General features: G+C 49.5%; 1 protein-coding gene across 1 annotated transcript in view; it reads right to left on the bottom strand.

Moving 5' to 3' along the window:
* The window catches only part of Pepd (peptidase D), an 84090-nt gene that overhangs the window by 19084 nt on the left and 37185 nt on the right, over positions 1–27821 (bottom strand). The window contains exons 10-11 of the mRNA XM_090322065.1: positions 2556–2624; positions 963–1040 (exon numbers count right to left, since the gene is read on the bottom strand). Of these exons, the coding sequence (XP_090178191.1) occupies positions 963–1040; positions 2556–2624 (147 nt within the window). The remainder of the gene's footprint in view (positions 1–962; positions 1041–2555; positions 2625–27821) is intronic.

Here is a 27821-nt window from a genome sequence, read left to right as displayed (position 1 = left end):
GGGCAGAAGAGAAGAGAGGGAGGGCAGCTGATATCCCTGGGGTGTGCTGAGTTCACATGGCTGTGGGGCGGGGCCCTCTAGCCAGCCAGGATGCTCCCAGGACAGCAGGAATCTGTTAGTGTGGCTGCCTCTGCCTCAGTTTCCCTGAGAATGAATTTCTGTGACCTGTGCTCCTGGGTCAGCTAGGATGAACCACAGAGTCAAAAAGCAAGGGGGCTGGGCTGCAATGGGGCCCTGTTCAGGGCATCAGCCATGGATTAAAAGGACACCCAAAATGCAGGCAGGACAGAGCAACCCTTCTGTTAGACAGAGGCCACAGCAAGGCCAAGATAGAGTGGCTATTGTAAGGACAGTGGAGCTGAAAGGCAGGGGACACTCAGTAACTGTGAGAAGGACTTCATCCATGGGCTTCCAGAGACTCCCTGGCCAAGCCAGGGCCAGGCCAGTGTTTTCTATACCCGGTGTCAGAGATCTGGTAGCAGGACTGCCACCTTGAGGTGCAGGCTGGGCCTCTGCCCACTGTGACTGATTATACCCTCCACGAGGGGCTGATTTCACCCAGAAGCCCACCTGCTGCCCCCTCCATCAGCTTGATAGAGCCTGCCATGGGACTGAGGCTAGCAGGTTCCAGGGAATTGGCAGGGGAGGGATCTCCTTGTATTGAGACACAGGACTGGAGAGAGTGTGCAGGTGGGAGACAGAAAGATCACCATCTTATGGCCTCACAGGAAACCTCACAGGTTCCCTGTCCTGTACCCCCTTCAGTTTATTTGTAGGGTTCAGGCTTTTGGCCCCATGAAGGCACCAAATACGATAGTGGCTGAGAGTGGGAAGTTGGCTGAGAGCTGTGCTCAGCCCTCTTAGTGACCTTGACACTAAGGGTCTGACCTTGGCTGGGCCGTTCACATACAGAGCAGAGCTGGGTGGCAGCAAGGGTGGCAGCGGAGCCTGCCTTGACTTACCACATATCTCCGTCCTGAATCGTACGGTCATTGGGGGCTCCAGCATGTCCATAGTGCAGCACGGCGGCGTTCTCCCCACTGTGAAGAGTCAAGGAGGGTGGTCAAAGCCATCTACTTTCCAGCAGAGGCCAGGGAGGGCAGCCGGGTGAGGCCCACAGCCTGAGGAGGGGGCTCCCAGGCCCAGCCAGCTGGCTGGAAGCAGCAGCACTTTGGGTCACCACAGCGCTCCCTGCAGGTCAACCTGGGCACTGCTCGGGGGGCTTCCCTCTGGGCTGGGGCATGTACAGCACATACAAAGCACAGAATTGCAGTTCATGAGCTTGCAAACACAGCCCCAAGGAGACCCCTCCTGAAGGATGAGGGGCTCCCCAGGATGGTCCCCAGTTGGGTGGTCTCAGGCTCCGTTCTGGATCTTTAGCTAGAACTGGATGACAGGAAGCTGGTGGTGGTTTCACCCTCTGCTCTACGGAGCTGCCTCACAGAAGAACAGCTTTTTTTTTTCTCTTTGGTCAGTTGTGGGGCTTGAACTCAGGACCTAAACAGTGTCCTGAGCTTTTTCACTCAAGGATAGTGCTCTATCACTTTGAGCCACAGCGCTACTTCTGGTTTTCTGGTGGTTCATTAGAGATAAGAGTCTTATAGACTTTCCTGCCCAGGTTGGCTCTGAGCCATGATCCTCCGATCTCAGCCTCCTGAGTAGCTAGGATTACAGGTGTGAGCCACCAGGCATGGAGCGATATCTTTAAGAAAAAAGAACTGTTGAGTGTCCAAAGGAAGAGGAAAAAAACCCCCAAACACCTGGGTATAACATTTATGATCCCATCCCGGAGTCCTGGGAATCATAAAAGTAGAAATAATGATTTTTTTCCCCTCACTATCCACCAGAGAAGCGCATTTCTAAGAACTAAGGTGTTCAAATGTATTATTTATGTGGGAGGATGTGCGCATCAACGAGCGCTGTCAGCTCCTTCCTGGCTGGGCAGGAGGCAGACTTGAGGGGCAGAACATAGCAGGCATGGGGGCCAGGCTAGCTGGGGTGAGTTCAGAGGTCAGGGGACCTCCCAGGGCTGGGATGTCCCTGTGAAGACTGACACACGTCAACCAGGCACCCCCATAGCTGTGCAAACCCTGGAGGGGACTGTGGCAGGCAGGGTCATTTTTACAGCATGCTCAGTCATGCGCAGGCGACACCCATACCCACGCAGAATTCCTGCAGCCACAGGGTAATGCCAGCACAGTTAGTGATCATCACCTCTTGCAAGGCCCTGACAATGATCCCTGCACAGCCACACCAGAGTCACACACACACCCACCCACGCACGCACACAAACACATGCCCTATCACACAAAGCCAGAATCCCAAGCTCCCAGGGAATCCCCCCACCCAGGAGCCCTGAAATGGGACAGGATGGCAGTCTACTGAGTAAGCTGGGCTCCTGGCTTTGCCTGGCACAGGGAAACCTGGTCCTAGGGACTTAGATGGATATGTGTGATTTCTAGGTTTGGGTGCTAGACACTACATGTAGGCAACTGAACCCACTAACCCCAGCCCTTCACCTCCCCAAACCACCCAAGATATCTGGGTGCACTTACCTACAGCAGATGCAGGTGTAGGAGGTGTGACGCATGCCACCCCGAGAGTAGCAGTAATGCTGGAACAGGCTGCAGGGGGAGAAATACATTAGGCAGTCCCCAGAGGTGCACGGCTCCCATCTCCAGTGAAAACCTGCAGCTCACGTCTGCTTCTGTGCACCCAGGAGGTCCAAGCTCCTCAGATGTAAGAGTCCCGGACATAGCCCCACGCCAGGGAGCTCACTACCTTGACTTCCCCAGGGAGGTCCTGACCCTAGAGCCCTGGTTCTGGGGGAAAGGCTGGAGGCAGGCCTTGGTGAATCTACAGGGATGGAGGACATCACCCCCCATCTTGCCTTAGCAAGAATACAACCCCCATCCAGGCCCAGTGCTGTCCTGTACTGGCCCTCAGCAGATGATGGAGGGCAAAGTCACAAACCAGTGTGCACCTAACTCAGGCCAGCCCTGTCTATGGTGGCTCTGGGAGCTGACATGTTAGACTGGACACATCAGGGTGCTGAACCCCACAAAGGCTGCGATGCCTAGAGCTTTGGCTCCGCTCTTATGCCACCTTATCCTATGCCTTGTGACTACAGGACCCTGGATTTGCACAAACACTGAATGCAAGGGGTCCCAGATGTACCCCGGATGCCCAGCTTTGGCAGAACTCATCTGGTGAGGGGCCCCTAACTCCCCACCTCTGGCACCTCTGTCTGGCAAGCCACTGACAGAGTACCAAAGGCGACCATGGCATGCCTGCCCTGTGCATTTGAGGCCTGCACTGGAGAACGTTTGTGTGGAGGAGTTTAATCTTCCAGGCACCGTAAACACAAATTATGTGTAATTGTGATGATTGGGTATTAAGTAGTTGTTATGCAGAGGCGGGTCTGCCAGATTCAATGGACTTTCAGATTTGCCTTAGAAGCCTTCTAGGATAATTGGGCGTCTGGGAGGGAAGAATTCAGGAGTTTCCAGGAGATAACGAGTGCCCCTACCCCCACCCATTCCCCAGGTTCATGGTGAAAGAATAGGCAGAATTATCCCTCCTGCCTCAGCCCAAAGCTACAGAAACAAAAAGACGCAAGTCACAGCCCTCAGATTGATAGGCAGAGGCCAGGGGCCTCAGGCAGCTTCAGAATTGGTCCCCAAGTCATTCCTCAGAGCATGATGCTGCTGTAGCTTTGGGACAGGAAGTCTTGCCCCAACAGAACACACCCGAGATCAAGGTGACAGGTGACCATGGAGTCACTGGGACTGGTTGGCTTCAGAAAGGACAGACGGAGGGACAGTGTGCCACTGGCACGTGGCACATGACAAACATGTTCCATAAAGACAGGCCTGGGTGGGTCTGGCACCTTGGCCTGCAGCACACGTCCCTATGTCCCTAAGTCCCTGTTAAATATTCCCCTCAGCAGAGACCAAGTCATTTATTTGTCAGTCATTGGACTTGAACTAAGAGCCTGGGTGTTGTCTCTGAGCTTTTTTTATGTTCAAGTTGAGTGCTCTACCACTTGAGCCACAGCTCCACTTCTGGTTTTCTGGTGGTTCACTGGAGATAAGAATCTCACAGACTTTTCTGCCTGGGTTGACTTTGAACCTTATGAAACGTCTAGGAACATACTTCTCCATCAGAGGACAGCGGACAGGATAGTCACATGTCCTGTGTCACCTCCATGCACCTGCTCTTTCCATATACGCCATAGTACTGGCGTAATTGCTTGCCCCTGCTTCCTTGGACTCTCTGGAAAGAAGTGGGGCTGGGGTGCAGTTTTTCAGTAGCAGAGAGGGAAGAGATGTGCCCCAGTTCCAGGCACAAGCCTCCTACATCCCTGCTGCTCTGGGCTCCTGTATTTCTTCCCTCCAATAGCCTGGCCTGTAAATTTCTCCCAAGTATGACCCAGGCAGAGACTGCTTTGTACCCAGGCATAAAGGAGGGCCCTAAAGGAACCTGGAAGAATCTGTGTTTGGAATAACGAGGTGGATGGAGTTACTGCAGTGACAGAGAGGAGCAGGTTCATTTCAGTGCCTGGAGATGACGAAGTGAATGGGACAAGAACACGGTACATGGTCGGGCCCGCATCTGCAGAAACATCTTCAAAAATGGCATCACAGAGGTCTCCTCTGGGGGCCCCCAAATCCAGCCAGGTTATGGGGCACATTCTTGGGCCCGGAGCTCAGCTAATTAATTGTATTCGATGCAAAAGCTCAGCTATGCATTACTAATACAAGGGGGGCTAGCAGAGGGCTGCCTGTGCCCCATGGGGCTTTCTTGGGGATAAAGGTCATTTGTGATGGTTACACTTCAGCAGGCCCCCCCCCCCACTTCTCAGCTCTTGCCTTTGGCCTGGGAACTGCCTGCCCAGGACACCTTCTCATGTACACTTCCCAAAGGTCCCGCCAACTCAGCGACCAGGTATGTGGGGCAGGGCACCACAGGCCCGCGTGGAGCTGCCCCACTTGGACCTGAGCCCTACTGTCTGCCCAGGATATTGCTCCTGTCAGGGAGCCTCAACCAGTGCCTGCAATGTTGTTGTTGTTTGCACGGACAGGGTGGGAACATTCAGGTTTAGGATTCCTGTGGATGGAGCCAGGCCCTGCTGCCAGCCAGGCTGAGACTACAGGCAGGTTTCACTGTCCCAACCAATGAGAAAAAGCAAACAGCTACTTGTAGAAGCATGGAGCATTCAGAACGACTCTTTGGGTGAAGTGAATTCTTTTCTTACTTCACCAGTAAGGAAACTATGCAGAGAAGCAATGTGCTGTCTGGGTATGGTTCTGTGCAAAGCTTACAGCCTTATTTTTTGAACTCAGGGCCTGAGCACTGTCCCTGGAACTATTTTGCTCAAGGCTAGTACTCAACCATATGTCTACTTCCAGCTTTTTTTTTCTGGAGATAAATAGTCTCATGGACTTTCCTGCCTGAGCTGGCTTCAAACCACCAGCCTCAGATCTCAGCCTCCTGACTAGCCAGGATTTACAGGTAAGCCACTGGTGCCTGGTGAATTTTGTCATCCTCAAGACATGCCAGTCACTGGGGCAGGGCTGCCCCTGGCCTTCAACAATTTATTTTATTCAAGCCCTCCTCCCCCTCCCCCTGGGTGTTCCTAAGTCTTGGGTCAGGAATAATGCCTACCTTTGGTCTCACAGTCAGGACTGAAGAAGGTCTGTACATCCTGGTGGCAAAGCAAAATATGGCTAACATTGTATAGGCGCCTGACCTCACAGCTGGGCACCTGCTCACACTAAGCTCATTTAGTCTCCGAGGACAATGGACTCTGCCCAGTGTCAGGGAGGGGCCCCAGGTGTGGTTGGATAAGTTACCTGCTTTAAAGAGGTCACTGGGACTCAGGGCTGCCCAATGGGGAGAACCCACCAACCAGAGCCAAGGGTAGTGGCAAAGACTGTGGCTAAGAAACAGAAGCAACGGCAAGACACGGTTCACCTCTCTCCATAAAGGCCTTATCAAGGTATGAGGTAATTAGCATTTTAATTGGATAATTGGGAATTCTAAATTGCCTATCTCGTATTAAGCATAACTGAGGACATAACATGACATTCAATTAACAAATCTTCCCCTTTATTTGTAACATGCTTGATTAGGCTAAATGCTGGACTTCTTCAGTGTCGTTTATGGGGAGTGAGGGGGGAGGTGGAGGATAATTCTTTAGTTGTCAAAAGTCCTAGCCAGAGGCTGGAGGCTCATGCCTGTAATCCTTGCTGTGTCTCAAGTGGTAGAGTGCCAGCCTAAGGGACAGTACCCAGGTCCTGAATTCAAGCCCTGATACCTGAACCAAAAAAAAAAAGCAGGGCCAGGAGATTGGCCTGGTGGTAGAGTGCTTGCCTAGCATGCATGAAGTCCCAGGTTCAATTCCTCAGTACCACATATACAGAAAAGGCCGGAAGTGGTGCTGTGGCTCAAGTGGTAGAGATCTAGCCTTAAGAAAGTCCAAGGACAGTGCTCAGGCCCTGAGCTCAAGCTCCAGGATTGGCAAAAAAAAAAAAAAAAGGCAACGCCCTGGCCAGGGTAGATTGCTAATTATATATATGATATCTTAGAAATTCTTAGAAATTGCACATGAAAATCACCCATCTCATCATCCAGCTATGACCTCTGTCAAATATCATGTTGATATCATGTCAGATATCAAGTATCTTTTGACATGGATAAACACTGAAATTTCAAAAGGACTGAGCTATCTGCAGACCTATGGGCAGACAGAACCCAAGGTGCACTGCTGCTCTGAACCCTGAAAATCCTTAGGAGTGCCTGGAGTGTCCATTTTGCAGAACAGGTCCTGACCAAAAAAATGTGCATACGCCACTTAGAGGTCGTTAGCCTGATAAGAAAAAGGTTATGTGGCTACAAGTGTGTCCCCTTTCTTCCTGTCATCTGCTCTGAGCCTATCTACCTATTCTCTCTTCCCCTTTCTCCCTTCCTATCATCTATCTCTGTATCTACTGCTCTATCATCCATCTATCCACCCGCTCACCATCCATCCATCCATCTATCCGTGCGTCTATTCATGCATCCATATGTTTATCTGTATACCCATATATTCATCCATCCATCTCGCTTGGTATCTACCTGTCATTTAGCTACCTATCTATCCACCCATTTGTCCATTTACCCATCTATCCATTCATCCATCCCTATCATCTATCTCTGCATCTACCTATCATTTAACTACCCATTCATTTATCTACCTTTCCACCCACCCAACTGTCCATTTATCCATCCATCCATCTATCCATCCTGCTTTGTCTGCCACTAAGCTGGGGTTTTATCTGTTTGGTTCCCTGCAGTATTCCTTAGAAGCTCAGATTAATACTGACATGCAGGTGTTTCTCAGTACATTTTTTGTAGAGTGACTGACAGCCTAACTTTGAATAAGTACAGGTGGCAGTGCCATGGCCTGTAATTCCTTAACTAGCTTCACACTGTCAGATGTCAGGTGATGTCCACCTATGTTATGATGGATCCACATGGCCACAGGCCTTTTCCCTGTCAGGCTGAAAACCTTCAAGTGGAAGGTGAACATTTTTCGTGCTCAGGGCCTGACACACACAATGGACCCCGACACTCCTAAGGAATTTCAGGTTCAGGAGCTGTGCTTGTGGGGTCTATCTAGCCAAAGGGCTGGGAACCAAGTGTTTCGTTGTTTCAGTGAAGAACTGGCCTGTCTGAGCATGCTCATTCCTTACTTCCTTTCTCAAGAGCTTGTTCCCTTTTGAAAAATGTGAGTGTTCATCTTTTTCTTGCTGATCCTTATGGGATTTATATATGAAGGATCCTTGGCAGTGGTGGGGGTTATTGGCTATGTAACAAGTTTTCTCCCCTTCCTCTTTAATCTTTCTTTATGGCATTTCTGGACAGACAATTTACATTTTTATTGGCCAGGTATTTTTTTTCTTTATGGCTTCTTCCCCTGCACCATATTCAAGAGGCTCTTCCATAGCTGTTGCTTGTACTGTGCTGCAGGCCCCAGGCAGAGCTCTGCTTTGTTTTCTTTCACTAAGTACCCCTCCCTCACTGGCTAGAGCACTGCTTGAAAGATGAATTTCTGCTAAGCGCAGGCAGCTCAGTCTGTCATCCTAGCTAATCAGGAGGCTAAGATCTGAGGACTGCAATTTGGATCCAGCCCTGGAAGGAAAATGAATGAGACTCTTATCTCCAATGAACCAGCAAAACAAAACAAAAACCAGAAGTACAACTATGGCTCATGTGGTAGAGCACCAGCTTTTAGTGAAAAAGATAAAAGACAGGACCCAGGGCCGGGAGTTTGGCCTAGTGGTTAAAGTGTTTGCCTAGCGTGCATGAAGACCTGGGTTCGATTCCTCGGTACCACATACATAGAAAAAAGCCGGAAGTGGTGCTGAGGCTCAAGTGGTAGAGCTCTAGCTTTGAGAAAGTCCAAGGACAGTGCTCAGGCCCTGAGCTCAAGCCCAGGACTGGCAAAAAAAAAAAAAAAAAAAAAAAAAAAGACAGGACCCAGGCCTTAAGTACTGGAGCATGCACACACACACACACACACACACACACAGCACAAAGGCTCTCCATGAAGGATGGAAATGACTTTATTTTAATCAGAAATGATTTTTTTCCCCTCCCAGACTTCTATATACTTCTTCTTCCCTTCCCAGGAGAACAGCTAGGCACACAGAGCCCCTGGGGAGAGGAGGAAGGAAAGACGGAAGGAAGAGCATCCTCTGAGCCAATGTCCTGTAGTTTGAATGGCTGAGATGATGTATTACATGGATAATCATGTTTACTTCATGGGTTAAGTATTTATTGGGAAGTTTACCTTCCATTTATACTGGCAAATTATACTTCCAGCTTTCCTCATGCCAGGGATAAAAAGCTTCCTTTTAAAGTGTATTTAAAGGGAGGCTGGGAGAAGGGCTCAATATAAGGAAAACTAATAAGCAAATAATAGCAGATGTGGGTTAGAGATCTGGCTGAAATCATAAAAGTGCTGTGAGAATGGCTGATGCTAAGAAATTCCACTCTACAGTTTCCTCAAAAGAAAAAAGAAAAACACAAGAGCTGTGTCCCTAGCAGGAGCAGGAATAATGGCAGCTCAGGTCAGACCCCACGGAGTGGTGAAAGCTGTGAAGCTTTATTATTTATGCACTTATTTTTTGGTGCTAATGCTAGGGCTTGAACTCAGGACCTAGGCATTGTCCTTTGTCTTTTTCACACAAGGCTAACACTCTACTACTTGAGCCACAGCTCTACTTGTGGCTTTTTTACCCTTTTATTAAAGAATTTATTTATTAATTTCACTTGCGCCTTTTGATAGTTCATTAAAGACAAAGAATTTCACAGACTTTCCTGCCCAGCCTGGCTTTGAACTTCAAACCTCAGATCTCAGCATCCTGAGTAATTAGAATTACAGGTATGAGTTACCAGTAAATACCTGGCTGAAAAGCTTAGAATCTGGGGCTGGGAGCATGGCCCAATAATGGTAGAGTACTTGCCTAGCAAGCACGAAGCCCTGGGTTTGATTCCTTGGTACCATATACATAGAAAAAGCCAGAAGTGGTGCTGTGGCTCAAGTGGTAGAGTGCTAGCCTTGAGGAAAGCCCAAGGACAGTGCTCAGGCCTGAGATCAAGCTCTCAGGACTGGCAAAAAAAAAAAAAAAAAATCTTAGTATCTTCTAAGCACCCAGAAGGCACAATGCCCAAGATGGAGCCAGGCCAGGACTGGGACAGGTGGGGCCAGGACCCAGCAGGTCCTAGGTTGCAAGAGCTCTTCCAGCCCTGCATGTGGCTGTGTTTCACAGAAATGGGTGATCCATCAGCTGTGAATGCCAGGAGCCCGTCTTCTAACAAGCCTTCCCATGCCTGCTCAAAACCTCGCCAGGCGGAGGGAGCGATGTGAGCACCATTCATCACTTTCAAAGTCTTTATCCACTTATGATGATAAATGGGGGTTGTTCTCCAGCTGCCCCTACAGAAAGACTGGCCAGAACACAGGAGATGTGGCCGGCAGTGTGGGGGTAGGGTTGGGAATATGCCTGATCAGTGTCTTTGGAGCAGCCCAAGCCTGAGATCCCTCAGTCAGAGGGTCTGGACCACAGGTCAGAAGGGGAAGGTGAGTCAGACACTGGTAGCTCATGCCTATAATCCTGGCTTCTCACAAGGAACTAACAAAAAAGTCAGAAGTGGAGCATCCAGGCCTTGAGTTAAGTCCAAGTACTGGTACACAAATAAACAAAAAGGTGGGAGAAGGGAAGGCATGCCTGAGCAGCAAGTATTCCCATGCAGAGCCCTGGTACCCACTCCCACCAAGCAGAGTGAGATGGGGTGGGGGGGAGAGGGATGGTCACGGGGGCCTCCTTGTGTGTTCCCCACCTGTACCAGGAAGTGTACCCCAGGCCCATAGAGAATGAGAGAAAGATGTAGATCTCATCACTTCTCTGGCTCATACCCTCCAAACACAGAGAGGGTCTGAAGAGTACTGCCCCAACTCGGGGGTGGGGGTTCCAGACACAATTCCCCAAACATTTACATTTCTGGTCACTGAAAATCTATTTATCAATAGCTAATTAATAAGGCTTAAGGCATGACAGGCGTGAGCTAGTGGTATTCAACTCAGCAGTGAGATCTACCATATGTGGAATCCATTTCTGCTGTCTGTGAGGCCACTGAGATGTCTGGAGACCGACTCCCTGACCTGGCAGAGAGACTTGAACCACCACGTTGGTAAGTCTCCCCTGGTCTCTGACCCCCAAAGCAGCTGACTCTGAGACAGAGACAGAGGTTAAGTGAGGAGACTGAGCCCCATCCTGTCTTGTGGTAGGGCAGGAAATCCCAGGATGCCTTATTCCCTCCCTCCTGGTCTGTACATTCTCTGCAATATCTCACCAGAGCAATCTAGACAAGCCAAGATTAAAAAAAAAATCTATATTCCTATTGAGGAGTTGGAGAACATCTAGCCACATCTGTGGAAGCCATGGTCCATCTGCCATGGTAGACCAATCTGAGACTGCCATGGGGTATTAGGAGTTTCAGTGTTCTCTCAGCCTGTGTCTATACAACGGAGGCTGCTCCAACAGCCCACAATGGATTAACTGAACAAATCCCCCAGGAAGCACTTAGCATCTGCTCACAGGACATTGATGCTGGCCCCAGCTGTGAGGAGACAACTAATCTGAGAGGAAGTTGGATGCCAGCAATTCTATATGGAAGAACTGGCCAACAAGAGACCGTCACTTAACCATTTCCCCCAAAAAGATGCTAGAGAAGGCTGAATGGCCCCAGCCTCAGTGCTCCAGGGAAGGGAGGATCTACCTGGCTGAGGGGTGGGGAGGATTAGATAAGTGCACTGAGGTGGGGTACCACAAGGTACCCGGAGTCCCCTGAAACAGGTTTCCACTGGACATGGGAGGAACCCAGCTTTGGACACACCAAAGCCTGTCTGACTAGAAATGTAAACAGATGTGGGGGGTTGGGTGGGGCTTCTGTATTGCAGGACTTCTTTTTTTTTTTTTGCAGTGTTGGGGATGGAGTCTATGTATACTAGGCAAGCATTTCACCACTGAGCTGCAACCCCTCCTGTCTTTAGAATATTCTGTATGGACTGAAGGTCCCATTTGTGTGGTGATATATATATATATATATATATTTAAATCACAGTAAAGCTATTTTCATTTGAAAAATGCTTTAGGAAATTGAGGAGAACTACTTATCAAAGGCTAGCTCCCCTTGAATAACTAACATTTCCTTAAACAAGGTGGAGATCTGCAACAACTCCCCAAAGCTGCCACAAGGGGCCGCTCATGCACATCGCCAGCCACCTACCTGGAGCACCTTGACAAACCTGCCCAGGCTGGAAGGACCACACTGGTGGATCTATTTTCTACATGACTGCATGAGTAGATTATAAATAAATAAACAGGCCAGCTATGCTAGGTGTAGTGGCTCACGCCTATAATCCTAGACACTCAGGAGGAAGCTGGGTATCAGGTAGGATCTTATCTCCAGTGAATAGACAGAAGCAGAGCTGCGGCGCAGAAATAGAGGACCAACCTTGAGTTCAAATCTCAGTTCTGCCACCAGCACATTACATCCCCCCCCCCACACACAAATATACAGAAAAAGAAAACAAAGCTCCTCTTTCTTGTTGCTCTGGAATTGAATTCTTTGGCCAAACGAGTGCGAGCATAGAAGTAGGCACAGGAGAGGGAGAAAAGAAAAACAGCATCATCTGCTTACTCTGCTAGGAAGGTACTCTCCCACTAAAGACACACCTCAACCCCCTTATTTTCAGTTCAAGACTGGGTCCTGCTTTTGCTCATTGGCTGGTACTCTACCAACTAAGGCACATCTCCAACCCCAAAGATTCGTTATTTCTTGTCTGTCTGTCTGTCTCTTCCATGCCTCACCTTATGAGCCACCCCCCAACACCAAAAATCCCATTCTTCAGGGAACCAGGGACAGTGCTGGGCGCCAGGGTCAAGATGGAATTAAATAGCCCCTGTGCCACTGGCACGGTTGCTGGGCAACCCCAGGGATCTGCCTCCCCTGGGAACAAGAAGGCCCTCTACCTAGAAGTACAGTGAACCCCCCTCCCACACCCACACACACACACACACCGCAAGAAATGAGTTTGCCACTGGGACAGATCCAGTAGCCCTGGACAAATCACCTGGAGTGTATAGCACTCTTTTCAATCCCCTTGGACAAAAGACAGCCCAGATCTGAACCAACTTCTGGTCATGGCTTCTAAATCCATCCACCCATTGGCCTGGTTTCATGGCAAGGGATGGAGGCAGAAGTCTGGGGTACTAGGGCTCCCAGCATGCATGGTCATGGTGTGGTCCACTCCCACACTCATACCCACATCTTTTAGAGACACTGCCAGCTGTTTTATTTATTCTCCAGATGTGCTGGCTGCCTGCAGCCACAGGCCCCTCTGGTCTTCCTGCCTGTCCAGGTGTTCTTAGGGAAAACCAGGATTGTTTCTGCCCTACCAGGCCCGGGAAACAAAACAAAATAAAACCAAGTGGTGTTTGGCTCCATGAACTACACAAACATCTGTAATGCGGTTCTCAACAAATTCTAACCCGTGTGGAAAGGGCTATCTTTTGGGGCACAAAATGTTGGGTAAGGTCCCAAAGCCTCAGCCCCACCAGAGACCTCTTTGACACAGGAAGATGTTCCTCTCTCTAATGCCTAAAGCTTCCTCCTTCTTGCCTTAAGCAAACATTTTATCTTTCTTATTGTCAGTCTTGGGGCTCAAAATCAGGGCACTGTCCCTGAGTTCCTTTTTGTTTAAGGCCAGTGCTCTATTAAGCTTCAGTATCACTCTTGGCTTTTTCTGTGATGAAATGGTCATAAGAGTCTCAAGATTTTCCTGGCTTTGAATTGAGATAGTCAGATCTCAGGCTCCCGAGTAGCTAGGATTGGGATTACAGGTATGAACCACCAGCACCTGGCCTTTAAATTTATTTTTTGTTTTTTACTATCCCATAGCTTTTTTTTTTTTTTTTTGCCAGTCATGGGCTTGGGCTCAGGGCTTGAGCACTGTCCTTGGACTTTCTCAAGGCTAGTACTCTACCACTTGAGCCTCAGCACCACTTCCGGCTTTTTGCTATGTATGTGGGGTACCGAGGAATCGAACCCGGGTCTTCACGCATGCTAGGCAAGCAAGGCAAGCGCTCTACCCCTAGGCCAAACTCCCGGCCCTCCCGTAGCTTTTTAACTCAAGGTTAGCATTCTACCACATAAGGTACAGCTCTATACCCAGCTTTTTGGTGGCTAAATAGAGATAAAGTCTCGTGGACTTTTTTGCCTGAGCTGGCTTCAAACTACAATCCTCTCGGATCTTAGCTTCCTGAGTAGCTATGATTATAGGTATGAACCACTGGTGTCTGGAAGTTGTTTTATCTTCAAACCACAGAGCTGAGCAAAGGGACAGCCCCCTCCACAAACACAGGGCACAGCAAAGCCCTTGAGATGCTCTGAGAATAACGATGACCACTTTATGCCTCCAGGGTCCTAACTAATTTATAAGGCAATTTTAATAATAACTATATATTAATTTTACATCCCATTTTACCTATTCCAGTGGCTATGAAATGTTAGGAATTAGGTAATATATTACAATGGGCTTCTGGGGACATTTTTTTTTTAATTAACTAACATCCCATATTTAAAAACCTTCTTGTCAAATGAGAAACATTAGAAATGCTGTCCCTTCTGCAATTGCTTCTAATAGACTCAATATTCAAGGCCCTGGCTTTAACACATGGCCCAGGTGGTGCTTCCTGAGGTGGAATTTAATGTGACATTTTCTTTCATCACTGGCCAATAGAATAATTATCCACCTTTTTACCCCACGATATAAGGTCTCACTTCCTGGCTGGGTGAATGCCTATACAGAAACCCCGCCTTTTTATCTTTTTGTTGTTGTTGTTGTCAGTTGTGGGCCTTGGAACTCAGACCCTGGGCTCTGTTCCTGAGCCTTTTTTGTGCTCAAGGCTAGTGCTCTACCACTTGAACCACAGCACCACTTCTTTCTTGCTTTCTTTTTTAAAGAAACAACTTCCTCCTCCCGCCCCCCCTCCTCTCCCTCCGTAACTGGGATGACAGGAAAACATCACTACATGCAATTTCTTTCTGCTGAGATGGAGTCTTCGAGAGTCTCCTGCCTGGGCCGGCTGGGATACAGGTGCAAATACTACTGTACCTAGTTAATGGTTGAGAAGGAGGTCTTGGGAACTGTTTTGTCCTGGCTGGCCTTGAACTGCAGTCCTCTTGATCTCAGCCTTCCAAAAAGCCAAGATGTTAGGCTGAGCCTACACTTTCAAATGCTGGAACCTTGCTTTATCTTAAACTAAAAAAAAAAAAATTACCCTTTCAAACCGATTCTGAAATGTAACATCTCAGATGTTCAGACTGAGGAAATTTCATGAGTGCGCCTAGAGCTGAAGACCCCAGAAGACCTCTGGTCTCCCAGGAGCTCTGCCCCCACCCTTTACTCTCCATGACCAGGGCTCTGCCTGGTTGAGAACTCTGTGTGTGAGCAGAGTGACTTCTCTTGAGCCCAGGCTTCTTTAGTAGAGTGACCTGGGGTGGGAGTGGGGAAGGCAGGCCAGCACCAGGTCTTTGGCCCATCAGCAGAACTCACAGCAAGACTGCTGAGGGACAGGCGTAGGGAAGCTCGGCTGCTGGGTATTTTTTTAGTGATGGTTTCAGCATTCTTGCTTTTGGTTTGCTTGTCTCCCTGGAAGGAAGAGGAAAAAAAGCCACAAAAAACCCCTTCGAGCTCATCTCTATTATAAACGTGGAAGCTGGAGCCTCCAGTGTGAGGCCTGGGCATGGCTCCCAGGGCTGGAAGAATCAACCTTTTTCTGTAAGGAGAGACTATAGGAACAGAAACTCGGATCATAGATGGTTTCAGAGACAAACACAGAGACAGACAGAGAACACAAGAAGGGACTAAAGTGCTTGTCCACTAGTGGCTATGCCTAGGACAGCATTGGGCTTTGGGGGCAGGGCAGGAATTCAGCCAGGCAGAGTAAGTTCAGGGTGAGGTCTAGCTCTCTCAAGGTCTCCTGAAGCCTGAGTTCTCCCTGCTTTGTGGACTAAAGGGCAGGCAGACAGCCCTCAGGAAGTTGTGACCAGCTGGGAAGAAGGAATGGAGGCAAGGGAGTCCAGGGAAATCAAAGCTGGTGTTCCAAAGAACATGAGGTAGAGCAAGAGCTGAGCCCACCCGCCTTTTTCCAACCAGAGCGGAGTGGAGAAGAGGGGAGAGGGGTACCCACCCGGAAGCCACAGTCCAAAGAATCCTTTGTTTTTTAAATGTCTATGCTTCAAGGCTCCAGGGCTGTGCCAGCGTCTGATCCCCACTCAAAACCACAAGAGAGCCTGGGTGAGCCCAACGCAAAGGAGCTTCAGCTGTGCCAGCCTGGGGGCTTGGAAAATTGAGGCCCCAGAAGCTGTCTATGAACAAGAAATGTAATTAGCAGGATGGAAAATACAATCTGGAAGCCAAGAAGGGAGGGTGCCCCAGGGAGGGTGATTCAGCAGTACTCAGGACCTTCAAAATGGACAGGTGTGTGTGGGGGGGGCACCAAGCTCTCACCGCCACACCCAGCACAAATTATCCTGGGGCTCTGGTCTAGCTGGGGTCAGGAGGGCCTGAGAACTGACTTCCTGCTTGGTGAAAGCCTGGCAGCGGGGCCTGGGGTCTTTGCTATCACAAAATGGCCAGCCACCAGACAATTTACATCGAGAGAAGGTTAATCCTCACTCCCCATCCCACCCACATACATATCAACAGTTCGGAAAATCCAAGATCTGGAGAAGACTCCATTCGACATTATAACACTGAAGAGGCAGGAGAGGAAGCGCCTGCCTGAGTGGCAGTATGCAAGAAAGGTTTGGGGCCAGGCAATTGGGCACTCACGCCTATCATCCTAGCTACTCGGGAGGGAGGCCGAGACCTGAGAATTGACGTTCAAAGCCAGCCCAGGTAGTAAAGTTTGAGAGACTCTTCTCTCCAAAGAACTACCAGAAAGCAAGTGGAGCCGTGACTCAAAGAGGCAGAGCACTAGCCTTGAGCAAAAGAGCCTAGGGCAGCACCCAGGCCCTGAGTTCAAGCCCCATAACTGAAAGGAGGAGGAGGAGGAGGAGAAGGAGAAAGAGGTGAGTGGAATGAATTTTATGTCAATGTTTCTAACAATAACTATTATCACCCTATCCCCAGAATGAGAACCCACTCATGGAGAGAATAGCATTAATCCCTCTTTTTTTTTTTTTTTTAAAAAATGACAGTCCTGGGGCTTTAACTCAGGACCTGGGCACTGTCTTTGAGCTTTCTCAAGACCAGTGCTCTACCACTTGAGCCCCAGCACCACTTCTGCCTTTTTCTGTGTATGTGGTACTGAGGAATCAAATCCAAGGCTTTGTGAATGCTAGGCAAGCACGCGATCACCAGGCCACACTCCAGGCCCTGGCATTAATCCTGCTTAAAGAAAACACCTCCGGGCCGGGAGTTTGGCCTAGTGGCAGAGTGCTTGCCTAGCATGCACAAAGACCTGGGTTTGGGGCCGAGAGTTTGGCCTAGTGGTTAAAGTGCTTGCCTAGCATGCATGAAGACCCGGGTTCGATTCCTCGGTACCACATACATAGAAAAAAGCTGGAAGTGGTGCTGAGGCTCTAGCCTTGAGAAAGTCCAAGGACAGTGCTCAGGCCCTGAGCTCAAGCCCAGGGACTGGCAAAAAAACAACAACAACAACAAAAAAAACCAAGACCTGGGTTTGATTCCTTGGTACCACATACATAGAAAAAGCCAGAAGAGGTGCTAAGGCTCAAGTGGTAGAGCTCTAGCCTTGAAAAAGTCCAAGGACAGTGCTCAAGCCCAGGACTGGCAAAAAAAAAAAAGAAAAAGAAAAAGAAAACACCTCCGAACACTGCTAGAACCACAGCAACCCCCTACCTTGGAATTGGGGATAGACGAGATGTGCGAAGGAGAGACAGGAAGAGGGAAGGGAGAGAGGAGGGAGGGAGTAGAGGAAGAAGGCTAGCAGAGAGGAGATTAGGGCTCAATGTTCTTTGAGGCCCTCAGCTCCTCACTGGCCAGCCAAGCTCAGCAGCTCTGCATTGCTCAGGCCAGGATGCTGCTGCCTGGCCAACACAGACACAGACAAGCCAGGCTTAGCAGACGCCTGGCCGTGGGCACCTGCCAGGCAGACCTCACCAGAAGGGGCCTCTGAGAGGAAAGGGAAGGTACAGTTAGGAAAGTTCTTTCTGCTCCTATGTGAGAAAAGCAGGACTCCTGTCGCCTCCGTTTGTCCACAGCGACTGCTCTACAGGGATACACAGAAGCCAGCAGTGCTCCCAGGGTGAGGACCAGGGGTTCCCATACACTCTGGAAGGGCACATGGTGGTGGTCTGTCAGAGACCATCACCCCCTGCTCTGCCCATATTCTGGATGCCTCCACAGCCTCATCATCAGCTCTGTGGCCAGCATTACCATAGCAGGACAGACTCAGGCCCCAGCCAAGGAGGGACCAGTCTTTTTTGTAACTGGGAAAGTGCCATATGCTATGGGATGAAGCCACGTGCCACGGAAAACAAGGTCACATGCCATGGGACTGTGCCACGGGATAGGGCCATATGCCACGGCTCAGGTGAGGAGGCAGTATCTCCAGAAGGAGGAACTAGTCAAAACCCAGGGACCAAGAGAAACAGATGCGTGACAGAAACAGCAGTCAGGCTGGGCCAGACTACCAGGCCCAGCCCCAGGCCTAGGTGCTGAGCACAGTTACCTTGAATCATCCTGTCTCAGAACAGTCAACTTTTTCCCTTTCGGAATTCTTTTAAATGATAGCTTGTTTAAACTGCCAACATCACTCTCTAGGCAATTCTCTGCACGGATGGTTCTCTGCTTGTCTCCGAGTCTGGCCACTTTTATTTGTCCCTGAGTGTGTGGCAAGAGCCAGTTATATCAATAAAGACACGCCTGTGTTGTGTGTGTGTGTGTGTGTGTGTGTGTGTGTGTGTGTGTGTGTGTTTTAAACAGCCATGTGAGATGCAAAGCTGCAGATGGATTTTCTGTCAGCACACAGGGCGCCTAGAGGAGCCATTATTAACAGCCCCAGGAGACCCTTGGGGCAAGCCTGGGAGATGATGCTTGGGATTCAGACTGGATTACGGGGACACTGTAGGCACCAGCAAGGTGTCATCAATAACACTAAGACTCTAGACTGTGTTTGAACCCTCCACTGCCATAATTGTTTAGGTCATGGCATCTGATGTTTTCAAACCCAAAGACTAATAGCTTTCTCCACTGCCAAGTGAAGGGAGCCCATGGGAATAGATCCCATCCGGGCGGCCATTCAGGTGAGCAGGTGACAATGTCTCAGAGGATCTATGGATGGTGGAGAAGTCCAGACATGACTCATGCTGGGTCATGCATTCTTCTTATTGCCACTTCCTGCCAAGTAGTCTTACAGTTGGACAAGCGCGGTTCCCAAACCCGTGATTACCCATCGGGTCTGGTGTCCAACCTGTCCCCAGCAATAGCCATGTCATAGCTGAGCCAAAGACAGGCAAGGAAAAATGAATATGGCACCATTGCTGGCTCAGGCCTGTAACCCTAGCTACAATGGAGGCTGCGATCTGAAGATCATAGTTCAAACCCAGCCTGGGTGGGTGAGAAATCTCCTATCTGCAGTCTTGCCCAGCTACGAGGTTAGCCACCAGCTAACCATAGCCATCTGTTCCCACCATGTCTCACCTGGGACACAGGTTCAAAGCAATGGAACCAATTGCCTGTGGCTTACAACCTCCCAAATCCTGAGCCAAACGAATCTTTTTCTCTTTAGAAGCTGATTATCTCAGGTATCTGAGTAACAGAAAGCTGACTGATACAAACCAGTCTACTCAAAATGAACAGCCAATCATCTGTCTGTGCCCCTCAACTCCCTTCCTGACCTTCATTATTGCCACTGTCTTTATCAACATCCAATACACGCAACTTCACTTGTTCACTCGATCCACCTCCCTCTCCAGCCTCACAGGTGGGTTTCCTACAGGAAGGCTGAAGATATAACACATCCCAGGGCCCCAGGCAGCCTGCTTGCCGAGGAAGAGCAGGGCCAGCATATCCACATGCTTTGGCCCCAGAGCAATCAAAAGGTGGAGGGGCAAACTCCACATGGCCAAATCCAGAGCTTTTAGATGTGGACATTAACAGAAGTTATCTGGAAGTGAATGCCCGCTACTCCTGGTCTTGAAACGATGATAAGTCTGGTTTAAGCTGTTCCTACTGGTTCCAGAGGTCATTCCAGCTCTCCAAGGCTTCCTGAGATAGCATTTCTGGAAACACACCCTGGAATCAAATACTCTTCTGGTGAAGTTGGCTTCTATCTGTCCACCTGGGAGGGATTGCCAAACATACCTCATTGCAACATCAACTTTATCTGCCAACCCAGAGATGTAGACCTGATTCCTCGATAAACCACTGGGCCTGGCGACCACATCCCCAGGAAGCCCAGCTGCTGCACAGCCCTGGTGACAGCCACTGAAGCTCTGCCCCTGTCCAGCCAGTCTGAGACTCTGCTCCTCAATCCCCATGGTTTATTCAATACCCGTCTGCCTGACGCTGCCCTGGGGCCCTCTCTACCCTGTCTACAACCCGGAACCTGCTGAGATTGGGCTCTTAGGACAAGGATCCCCCTTTCTGGTGACCTCTAACCCCTGCATAACTTCTGATGCCTGCTTTCCTGTCCAACTCAGCCTCTGCTCTGCAACTATTGCCTTAAAGGGGCCACAAAGACATAATGGTGGGGACTGAATGGGACCTTGACCTGGAGCTGGGGAAAGCTGAGCGTCCTTCTGCTTTATAAGATAAAAGAGGCCTTCTTTTACACCTAGTGCTGGCCAGATCCTGCCCTGATTCAATCATGATGGTCTTGTGTTACAAAGACCATCTATCACAATCCATCAGGCACTTGTCCTTTTCCACCATCCTCAGATCTCAGCCTCCTGAGTAGCTCTGAGCCACCAGTGTCCAGCTTCTCTCGCCCCCACCCCCTGACTTTTGGTACATATGTTTAAAACTTCTCAAAAGGGCCATCATGCCTTACTGATGTCCCCACTGGGACAATGGTAACTGCAGATTGAAAGAAGCAAGTCCCTTTTTATTGGACAGAGATCCTCAAAACAGAGCAGCAGAACATAAGGTTTATGGCCAACGACCAAATGCAAATCCTAGCTCTCCGTGGCCCACAGCTTGATGGTGGACAAGCTGCTCTGCACCCCTTTGCTCCTCATCCATAGAAGGAGCCCCAAACGGTCGGTCCCTCTTGTCAGCAGGTCACTAAGATCTGAGAAGGTCAACGGACCAACTACTGGCACAAGGTCAGGCTTTAGGCAGTGTGCACTGGGGCTGCTGACTATTCCTTTGCTTTCCAGGTCTTCTAAGGAGAAGGCCAGTGTCCAACACTTAGTATTTAATAAATGCTTGCTGAATGGGCTCCATTTCTGGGGTCTCTCTCTGTCTGTCTCTCTCTCTCTTTCACACACACACACACACACACACGGCAGGCCCTGACTAAAAGTGCAAAGCCAGGGCTCTGGGGATCTGCTGTCCCTGTCTAAATTACGAGTCTTATGAAAGTACAGCCTGAGGGCAGAGTCTCTGTGATTTGGTAGGAGCTATAATGACCACTGTCAGCAGACTGGGCCAGCTGGCACCAGCCCCTGCCTCCTTGGCAGGGGACAGGTCAGGGTCACCAAGACTGGGCCCATACAGTCTAGCCAGTCCTACTTAGTGCTAAGACTCAGCTCCCATACCCACCTCCCCATTTTCCTCCCCTCCCCTCATCCCCGTTACCGCTTTTCTCCATGGGCCGCCACACAGAGCCACCGGCTCAGCTCTCTCTGAGGGGTGTCTCACTGGAGCACGACTGTCATATGCTCCTCCCTGGGCCACTGGGCCCTCCCTACCCATTGTGCCCTTCGCTAGGTGGGCGCCCGCCATGTGACAGGTGCTGAGCTAGCGGCTCTTAGCCTTGGCTTGACTTCAGCTCAGAGGCCACTTATTTCTAGATAACAATCTGTCACCACGTGCAATCCCCTGAGAAGTCAGCTCCATGTCTGGTACCTGAGCCCCAGCCCTGTACAGTGCCCACAGAATGTCCTGCAGACCTGGGGCCAGGCCAAGTGTTCACCTCAAATTCCTAAACGGAGTCCCTCAAACTAATACCTCACATTATGACAGTATTTGGAGATGAGAGTTTTAAAGGTTTAAGGGCTGGGGGTGTGGCTCAAGCGGTGGAGTGACTGCTTAGTGAGCATGGCCCTGAATATAAATCCTACTACCTCAAAGCCGAAATAAACCAATCATAACAAGAATGAAGGCTTCGAGTGGCAGTCACTAGTGTGGGTCCTAATCCAACTGGGTTTATCCCCGGGAAAGGAAATCTGGCCAGTTGAGGGCCACACACACCCTGATCTTGGACCTCTAGCTTCCAGAACCATGAGAAATACATTTCTGTTGCTGTGAACACTATCCCCCCACCACCCCAGTTAAGGTATTCTGTTAAAGCAGCTAGGGCAGACTGATGTAGACAGCTATGCACCAGGCTGTCAAGGAGGCTGTGGGCACCTACATCAGGCCTGCAGGTGTGCCACTGGCTCATGCCTACAGTCCTACTCAGGAAGCTGAGATCTGAGGACTGAGGTTCAGACATAGCTTGGGTAGGAAAGTCTGTGAGGCTCTAATCTCCAGTGAACCACCAAAAAGCTGGAAGTGGAGCTGTGGCTCTTATCACTTGGAGGATGAAATGGTAGACTAGCAGCCTTAAGCAAAAAAAAAAAAAAAAAAGCAAAAGGACCGAGTCTAGGCGCAGAGTTCAAGCCCCAACACCAGCACGCACACACACACAAAGAATCCTACCAGGGGCAAAGCCAAAACCTGAAAAGAGGAGCAGAGACCCTAACCCCCTTGCCCAGCTGGGGTTCTGCCCACCCTCCAAGGAAGAACAGCTGGTTTAAGCCATCCAGACTCTGCAGCTGTTAAAGATCAGTTTCTTTCCTCTTCAAAGCACTATAGATTGATCGCTAAGTCTTGCTGTAAATCAGAAGCAAGTCACTACTCATTACCTACTTGGAATTCCCCAGGTTCTTCCTGGGAAAACTATTTCTCAGCTGTTTGATCTCTAAGCTACCGGCACTATCTCTAGGCATGCCACCCATCAGACACTTTTATTTTTTCCTTTCTAGGCTCCTTTCTTAGTACCTAGATGAATTTCTACCTTTCTCCTGCTTTACGAAGAGCTGCTGAGATAAATGATTCAAAGATTCTGGCTCAGGCTGAAAATATATGGACTGCAAAAGCTGATTCTACGTAAGTCAACCACTGGGGAGAAAAAGCACAGATCAGACTGCTGGCTGGCTGTACCTCCAGTTACCCTGGCACCTGGATGCTCTCTTTAGGGGAAGAAGGGGCATTTTACCTGTCCAATCACAATGCCTGCCCCAGCTGCCACTGGACCACACTACCTCTCACATGATGTTCCTGAGGGCCAGAGCATGTGCCAGCTGCCTGTGGCTGACAGAAGGGAGTGTACACTGCGTACTGGGGGAGGAACTCCTCTCTGACCTTGCAGCTGGTACCACTTTTCTAAGGAATCCAGATGCCCATAGGGTATGAGCCATGTCTGTGGGCAAGGTCCCACAGACAGCAGCCTCTTCCCTTGCTCCCTTGCATTCCCTGGGGTCAACTGCTGCCTGTCTCCATAAACATCAACAAACCCAGGGAGGGATCGAGTCCCACAGCTGCTCGGATGAAACAGCAAGAAAATAAGAGTGAAAATGAACCCTGGCTAAGATGAGATTTCTGGCCATCCAACCATCTGCCCCACGTGTGTGTGGAAGGAGTTAGACCTTCAGAGCCCTTTATTAAGCAACCCTGGCTACTTGAGACTGGAAAGATGCCATCATACACCTAAACTGCCACAGGAACAGACCATGGTATTACTGCTCAAAGCACTGACATTGGGGGCCTCCCTGACCCCGAGCCTAAACACAGAGGCCAAAACTTGCCACTCACAAACAAGGTGGCCCCAGAGTTCAGCCACAATGTGCCTGGGGAGCTGGCACCAGACACAGAGGATGGCCCCAGGAACACACAGCTGATAAGGATCACAGGACCAAAGGGGGCTCGCGGCAGACACTGGAGTTTTGCCTCCCTCCGGAAATCAGCTAATGACTCCAACCCCCTTTCCTGCAGTGTCCTTGCTGCAGTTCGGCAGTTGTTAGGACAGAGGATGCTTGATAGAGACTACACGTCCCTTCCGGCTGGGTTTGGCCAGGCTAGTCCAGTTAGTGTTACCACTCGGTGTGGCTGGCAGCCATCAGCAGCTGACTACCCTGAATGTCCAAGTCTCTGCAGATCCTCCTGGAAGTGAGAGCCTGGAATCCAAGCTAAGCCAATGGAAGCACCTAGCCTTTGGCCTGTGTGCCCGCCCCAATCTGAGCACTCTTCTGTGGATTAGAAGGCAGGGACCAGGATGGCAGTGTGTCCCTAAATGGCCCACATCATATGCCCTCCATGCCAACAGCCGAGGGAAGTTAACACACAGCTGGACAGGAGAGAGGTACACTAGGCCTGGTAGGTTCTACAGCCCTGGGCCACAAAGCCTCTGTAGTTAGGACCTCTACATAGTGGGATGGGGGAGGAAGCACCCGCTGTGTTCCATCATAAATCACCTCCTGTTTCACAAGGCAGACGTGTCTGCTGGCAGATATGGAAATGCCTTGCAAAGTTCCTGGGTTAAACCCTTCATGACATCTGCAGATTCAGAGCTAGGAGGGAAAAATACTCTTGGCCCAGAATAATTGCTCCCACAGGGAGCTTCTTTTTACACCCGGCCTGTAAAAGGTCTGGATGAGAATTTTAGAAAAAACCAGAACCAAGCCTGGCAGCAGCATCATGGCTATCTCATCTGTCCCGGAAGCCAGAGGGGAAAAAAAAAATGCTCTGGGCAAGTATCTTCATCAGGCGCTACCAACCAAGGTCACCAGCATGCTGCCTCCCCCTGGCCAGTAGACAAGACCCAGCTTTGCCAAATGGAGTATGGGGTCTACCTGCCCTTGCTATCTACCAGGCACAACTTCCTGGAGGTTCCAGGCAGTAGAGACAACCAAGCGCTTTCACCAAACCTAAAAATGTCTCCCCCTGTGCTCTTTTCTTCCCTCTTCTCCCTCCCCACTTCCCTCTCTTGTCAGTCCTGGGGATTGAACTCAGGCCTTAGGCACTGTCCTTGGGCTTTTCTCAAGGCTAATGCTCTACCACTTGAGCCATATCACCACTTCTGGCTTTTTTCTGTGCATATGATACTGAGGAATTGAACCCAGGGCTTCATGTATGCTGGGCAAGCACTCTACCACTTGGCCATGCTCCTAGTCCTCTCTCATTTTGTTGGTCATTGGGCTTGAAGTTAGAGCCTGAGTGCTGTCCCTGAGCTTTTTATGCTAAAGGCTAGGGCTCTATCAATTTGAGCCACAGCGCCACTTCTGATTTTCTGGTCATTAACTAAAGATAAAGAGTCCACAGACTAGGACTGGGAAGGTGGCTCAGAGGTTGGAGAGCTTGCTTAGCATTCATGAAGCCCCAGGTTTGAGTCCTTAGTACCACATAAGCAGAAAAAGCAGGAAATAGCACTGTGGCTCAAATGGTAAAGTGTTAGCCTTAAGCAAAACAAGCTCAGGGACAGTTCCCAGGTAATGAGTTCAAGCCCCAGGACTGACAAAAAAAAAAAAAAGAGTCTCACAGACTTTCCTGCTCAGGCTGGCTTTGAACTACAATCCTCAGCTCTCAGTCTCCTGAGTAGATTGGATTACAGGCATGAGCCCCCACTACTCCACTTTCCTCTGTCACCTGATACAGGTGCAGGCATTGGGAATCCTTCTCAGCTGGCAGAGAATCAAGGACATGAGTGTGATACCCAGGGCTAGCCAACTGTTGCAGACAGAATGCCTCTACAGGGCGTGGCCTGGCTCACCCTGTCCTGCTCACAGCCCACCAGCTCGGTCCTCAAGAGCCTTCCCCCCTCTCCTCTACCCCAGTGCCTCCAGCTGGGCTCTGCTCGGCTTCCAATTTTCTTTCCTTGTTCTGTATGCTTAAGGAGTGAATTCCAATATTACTAGAGGAAATTCTTTCCTAGTCTGTGTCTACTTGGAGTCCTAAAAGCCTCTTTGCACCCGGATGATCAGGTATAAATCTTGCCCAAGAGCTGGGACATTTTCTGCTGGTGTTTTATTTAATGTTTTCTATACCTTTATTTTATATGCTTTTCCTTCTTCTACCCTCAGGATTCATAGTTTTTCTTTTAATGGTATCCCAGAGGTCTTTCATATCCCCTTCATATTTTATTTAGTGTTACCTGAGTGTTCTACTTCATCTACCTTGTGTTCAAGCCCTGAAACTCTGTCTTCCAAGCTGACTACCGGTGAGTCTCCTTGTTAAAAAAACAAAAACAAAAATTAAAGTAATGGCTGAGGAACAGGGCACACAGGCAAAGATAAAAGATTGAGGAGGAGCCCACGTCAGGGAAGGAGTCAAGCTACAAAATGCAAACAGCAGGTGGGTGCCCATGGCTCAGTCCTGTCATCCTTACTATTCAGGAGGCTGAGATCTGAGGATAAAGTTTCAAAGCCAGCCCGGGCAGAAAAGTCAATGATAGTCTTTATCTCCAATTAACAAGCAAAAAGTCGGACATGAAGCTGTGGTTCAAGTGGTAGACTGCTAGCCTTGAGAAGGAGAAGGTAAGGAACAATGCTCAGGCCCTGAGTTCAAGCCCTAGGACTGGCGCGGGCATGCGCATACACATACACACACAACTCCTCACATGAATGAAATGTGATTTTTTTTTTTTTGGAAAAATAGAAGCAGCAGAGCAAGTGTGGGGGTTCCAGGATCTTTCCCTGGGTGTGGAAGTGGGGGTTCTAGTGCTCTCTACCGAAGCCTCATCTGCACTAAAGAGCCTATAGATGGCTTCACCTTGGCTGGCAGGAATGTTATACGGGAACCAAATTTGTCTCAGGTGACCTCAGGCCCTTTACTACCCAATCACCTTCACTTTTGTGTCTGACTAACAGAACTTCTCAGTGGACCACTAAGCTTAGCAGGCCTCCAGCATTTACCAGCCCTAAAGCTAAAACTGTTACAAGATAACACCAGAGACCTTCCGAAGAGGTTTCCCTGTCTCCTTGTTTTCCCTAACCTCATGCTCCTGTCAATATAACTGGAGAAGAGGACTGACTTAGAATGTTCTCTGGTTCTATGACAACAAGTTCATGTGAAGGTGGAAATGTGTTACTCAGGGTAACCTGAATCTCTGTTCCTGGCCCAGGGGTACTCCTAGTTGGCTCAGGATAAAAATCCTTTCTTTTTCTTTTAAAGCAGAGTCACTATTTTACAACAGCATGAGGAGAGACAGCAGCCCCCTGAGTACCCAGAACCTTCCGATGTGTGAGATCAGGTATTTCAAAGTAGGCCCTGAGGTAGAGACTGGTGTTGCTGCTCAGATGAAAGCCACGGATCCTATACAATTACGGGGCAGCCGGAGGCTCATCCTCATGCTACCCTCCATAACTGAGAAGGAAGTCACAGAGTGATGGGAAGTGGACCCCGTCGGGGTGACATGATACACAATGATGCAGCAGGTCTCGGATAACACAACTCACCCAGCTGCAGGCTTATCCTGGGAATGACTAGTGGGAGGACAGACAGGAAGCACAGAGCAAGTGATGCTGCTGAGTGGTGTCTTTGTGACCAGACTGGCCATGCTAGTGTACAAGAGTGGTCAGAGGGGTTGTCTGACTGGTCATTCACTGACTGAGGCAGAACCCACATGATCTGAACCATGTGACTTGCGCTGTGGAGCCTTCCATACCCATCAAACTGCCTACTGACTGAATGCTGGCTACTGGGGGCTCACACCTGTCATCCTCGCTGTTCAAGAGGCTGAGATCTAAGAATCAAGGTTCAAAGCCATCCCGGGCAAGGAAGTCTGTGAGACTCCTATCACTAATTAACTACCAACAAGCTGGAAATAGAGGTATGGTGGCTCAAGGGGTAGAGTACTACCCTTGAGCACAAAAGCTCAGGAACAGTGTTCCTGCCCTGAGTTCAAGGCCCAGTACTGGCACAAAATAAACAGATACGCACATACATACATAAACATATAAATAATACATACAAACATGAATACATAAATATATAAATAATTAAAATCACCTCTCTTGATCTCAGAGCAAATGCA

This window comes from Megascapheus bottae, chromosome 31 (genome assembly GCF_031878675.1).
Source record: "Megascapheus bottae isolate mThoBot1 chromosome 31, mThoBot2.hap1, whole genome shotgun sequence".
NCBI classification, from domain to species: Eukaryota; Metazoa; Chordata; class Mammalia; order Rodentia; family Geomyidae; genus Megascapheus; species Megascapheus bottae.
Note: the sequence above shows the minus strand (reverse complement) of the source record. Positions and strands in the feature narration are given on the sequence as shown.